The sequence below is a fragment of the Sinocyclocheilus anshuiensis genome, unplaced genomic scaffold, assembly GCF_001515605.1.
Source record: "Sinocyclocheilus anshuiensis isolate Anshui unplaced genomic scaffold, SAMN03320099.WGS_v1.1 scaffold1994, whole genome shotgun sequence".
Classification (NCBI taxonomy): Eukaryota; Metazoa; Chordata; class Actinopteri; order Cypriniformes; family Cyprinidae; genus Sinocyclocheilus; species Sinocyclocheilus anshuiensis.
The window spans coordinates 451,371-456,029 of NW_015548215.1; the positions used below are offsets into that span (position 1 = coordinate 451,371).

General features: G+C 33.0%; 1 protein-coding gene across 1 annotated transcript in view; it reads left to right on the forward strand.

Annotated features, from left to right (window-relative positions):
* The first annotated feature begins 1,670 nt into the window (after positions 1–1,670).
* LOC107653872 (laminin subunit alpha-1-like) overlaps positions 1,671–4,659 on the forward strand; it is a 60,766-nt gene continuing 57,777 nt past the window's right edge. The window contains exon 1 of the mRNA XM_016440741.1: positions 1,671–1,833. Within this exon, the coding sequence (XP_016296227.1) occupies positions 1,752–1,833 (82 nt within the window). The 5' untranslated portion in view covers positions 1,671–1,751. The remainder of the gene's footprint in view (positions 1,834–4,659) is intronic.

Genomic DNA, 4,659 nt, shown 5'->3' on the forward strand with positions numbered 1-4,659 from the left:
ACACACACACACACACACTATGTCACCAATGACTTTCATTACATGAACAAAAAATACAGAGATGTATTTTGTATGTAAATACAAAGTATCTTATTTCATGTTCCATAGTTTAGGTCGCTGTAGGCTAAACATTTATGTGTAATAAATTTTATGTTGAATCAAATAAAATATTTATTTCTAAAGCTACTCTTCGTAATGTCTACTCGATACTTTCTCATTTAACACAATATTTTGTGTGGGTATTTTCACAGCCAAATTTAATTTGAGATTAATCAGATTAATTAATCGACACATCATGTAATTAATTAGATAAAAAAATTTAATCGACTGACAGCCCTAATTAATATATGTATATGTATTATAATATTCTATTTATTATATAAAATAATTATTATTTTATTTTAAAATTACAGGGAGCCCTTAAACCTTTTCTTTTTGTATTTATTGACTGACTGATTGATTGATTGATTGATTGATTGATTGATTAATTGACAACAGCTGGATTATAAGCACTTCTCATGGCAAGTTTGGGAAGATGGTTATGCACATTATAAGCAACCCAAACAAAAACTCAGCTAAAAGTCCCAAGGGTATACTCAGAATTTGGTAAAATAGCTTTTTCTTTTCATGCTCCTTTGGTTTGAAATTAATTGCAAAATGTACTCAGATTCGATTTACTTTTAAATGTCTTTAATCGACTGACAGCCCTAATAAAAATCTAAGAATTGTTTTTTTGTATAATTTTCAGTGGGAAGAAAATGTATCATAATTATTGCATAAATATTAATTAGCAGTGTTGGGGGTAACGCATTACAAGTAACACGAGTTACGTAATCAGATTACTTTTTCCAAGTAACTAGTTTTTCAAGTAACTAGTAAAGTAACGCATTACTTTTTTAATTTACAAGAAAATATCTGAGTTACTTTTTAAAAAAAGTAATGCCAGTTACTTTGTTTTTCCATTTACATGATGTTACTGTAGTTCTAGACTAAATGTGAATGTGCATGAATTCATCCCACTCGCAAAAAAACAGATTTAGTACTAATCAAAATGAATTAAAACAGTGAAATGCAAACTCAGAATATGACGCAAACCTGCAATAATTAAATATGTTAAATAACACAAATGTATCTAATCCCATTGTCTTTGCTGCTGACCTTTGATGATCCAGTTCAAACATACTAATAAGCAAAAATTACTTTAGAGAAACTAACAATTGTGCTTCATTGTTTTTTTATTGCTGAAGAGTGTTTCTTCTCCTGTGTTCTACTGTACAGACGTGAATTTACTTTTGCTTCAGCCTGAGGTTTATTCATTACACTTTTTGGTGTGAAAGGGCTTTTATATTTGCTATAAATAGAACTTCTTATATTAAAAACAATCAAGCCCTGCTCATATTTAAAAAGTAATGCGAAAGTAACGCAAAAGTAACGTAACGCATTACTTTCCATACAAAGTAACGAAGTAACGTAATTAGTTACTTTTTATGGAGTAACGCAATATTGTAACGCATTACTTTTAAAAGTAACTTTCCCCAACACTGTTAATTAGTACCATGAAATTCGGTCCCCCAAATGAACCCCCCCCCCCACTCTGAACTAATGGTACATTCCAGCGGGGTTCATATAGCGGGACTGAATGAAAGAGACTGAAGTTCGGATGAGAGCAGAACCGATGGACGTCTACACTAAACTCTGAGGATTTCAGCTTGATTAACTAGTTCATTAGTTGAGTTACTGTAGGGTGACTGATGAAGAAGATGAGGATGAAGATGCTGTGGCCGTTTGCAGTGATTTTCTCCTCACTGGTTTGTGTGGAGGCTCAGCAGAGAGGTGAGATCAAATCTGAAAATACAGTGTTTCTGCTGTTCACACTAAGAGATAAAACTGTGTAAATTATAAAAAAATATTTTTAAACAATGTTTTAGATTAGAATACCAGCATATATCTCGCTATCCTGCTCATTTTATTCAATGTAATTTGAATTTAGTATGTTTAGATGTACTGTAGGAGTCTATTTATAATATTTTAACTCCTTACACAAAGTATTTAGTTTCCAAGGAGTTAAAATGCTACAAATACTCCTTTACTACCATAAAGTGAGTCAGTAATTAAACTTTTATCTGGGCTTAGCTTCCCTTAAAGAGACAGTTCACCCAAAAAAAAAAATTCTGTCATCATTTACTCACCCTCAAATTCCAAACCTGAATGAATTTCTTTCTTCTCCTGAGCACAAAAGAAGATGTTTTGAAGAATGTTTGTAACCAAACAGTTGACGGTAGCCATCGACTATTCCCCCATACTATGGAAGTCAATGGATGCCAGCATCTGTTTGGTTAAAACATTATCTTTTATGTTCAACTGAAGAAACTTTGGAACAACTTTGTGTGAATTATCCCTTGTAAGTGTTAAATAGTTACTTTAGTACACAAAAAATAAAATGAATTCAGCGATTTTTGCTTGCAGACGCTTCACATGATCAAATTAAATTAACATAAAGCAAATATCCCATGACCAGGGGGTTCGGCCGGGATGCTGATAGTATTTGCATTGATAGTATAGCATTTGCCACATTAATGAGGTTTCTCACCCGCAGGTTTGTCGAACACATTTAACACGTGAGGTCAGGAAGCCGCTAATGTAGTTTTAGCTGTGACCCATAAAAGCAGCGAGTGTCTGCTTACACCTCAGTCCTGTGAAGAGAACAGGAAGTTGAAATGTTATCGGCTGAACTTTCATCTGAGCCTTGTGTGTGTGTGTGTTTATTCCAGCTGAATGTATGTGAATGAGCACGGGTCACACGAGAGCTCTGTACCGCTCCATTAACGGATAATCCTGGATATTTAGTCCTAGTGGGTTAGTTAACTGGTCATAAAAGCCTCTCAGTGTGAGTTTTTCTCATGAATCACGTGTGGCTATTTGTGTTCTTTAAACTTTGATGGACTTTCCGTTCCAGAGCAAATCAAATGGAAGAGAATAATTTCACACTACAGAGACTAAAAATGTATGTGTATTTATGTAATAATTGTTATTTTTTAATTATTGTAATAAAATAATTTTTAAATGTATGATATTATTAATATATAAATATATCTAATATATTATAAAATATATAAATGTATGATTATATAAATATTTTATTATTAATATATGCATACAATCGGTCATGATAGATTCCCATTCAGAGACATTTTTCAATTTATTACAATTCAATTTAAAGTACTTTATTGGGATGATTGTTTACATACAACACTGATTAAGCAGTATGCACAAAACAAGTAATGACAAGAAAATAAATGTACAATATAACCATAACAAATAACACTAAAAATAGTATTAAAAATAAGGTGCTAAGTAATGAATAAAAATAAAACAAATTTAAAAAATATGCATTAATTCATTAATATAAAATACGCTGGTGAGGAAGCAATTTTGACTCAGAAATTGCTACTAAATTTCACTAATAATTACAAATTGCATTGAATTAAATGTGACATTTTAAAGAAGAAAGACTGAGTATTTTCTTGCTCCATTAATCTTCAAAAAATCACTTGCAGTGTAAACGTGCAAATGTACTGTGATCTATTTAGTCTGAATACTCAAGCAGCATCTGTAGCTCCAGATGTCTTTATCTGCTTCCGTCCGTCTGTAAGTGTTTTCTCTCCAATCAGCCGTTTATCTCTGAATGGACTGAATCACATTGTGAGGATCTTATCAGCTCCGCTTACATCTGATTACAGAGTCTGTTCACATGCAAATTCAGCCGATCCTCTCGTCTGTCCTGGAGCTTCTTCATCCAGACGCTTTGAGCTGATCTCATCAGTAATGCATGCAGAACTTCACATGACTTATTCTAGTGTATCTGCAATTCATTTATTGGAGATTTACCTCCCATCCATGTGTTCGATGATGATGTTGTCTTTGACTCGACCTGAACTCTTTGACCTTTAAAATATTCCTAGATCCAATGAAAAACTGAACTATTCCCTTACTTGTTTGCTTGTTTTCCAAACCCGGCTGAAAGCCACCCAGAAAGAGTCATTTGGGTCTTAGACGTCACGAATGAGGCCGTAAGCTGCTCTGAGACGCTGGAAAAGAAGCAGAGCAATTATCTTGTCTTCTTCTTCAGCTAAAACGCGCCCCTCTAATGCTTACGGGTGAATCTGACCCCTGTGTGGAGCGTTAAAGCGATGCAGTGGTGCTTAATATGATCTGCACTTTTTAAAAAAAACAAATTTCACTCAGAAATTGCTTGTGAATTTTGAAAATAATTAGAGAGAAATTGCAAGTAATGCATTTTATTAAATGTGCAGTTTTGAAGTCGAAAAGCTGAAATTGCATTTCCTTTAAAACACTCCAATAATCTTCCAGTAAACAAGCAAACCAAAAATGTATATATATATTTTAGGGGTCGACCGATTATCGGCACCGATATTAAGCTTTTTTTATGGTTATCGGTCATTTTCAAAACTGATTTCCCTAAAAAATAATTTAAAAGCATTTAAAGAAAGTTTTTGTCAGAGCCCTTGTTATTCTTAATTTTGACATAAATTTTCATTTTTACACCAGACATATATATCGGTTCAAAATATCGGTTATCCATCTACTTGATCTGTAATAATCGGCCCTGAAAAACACATATCGGTCGACTCCTTATAT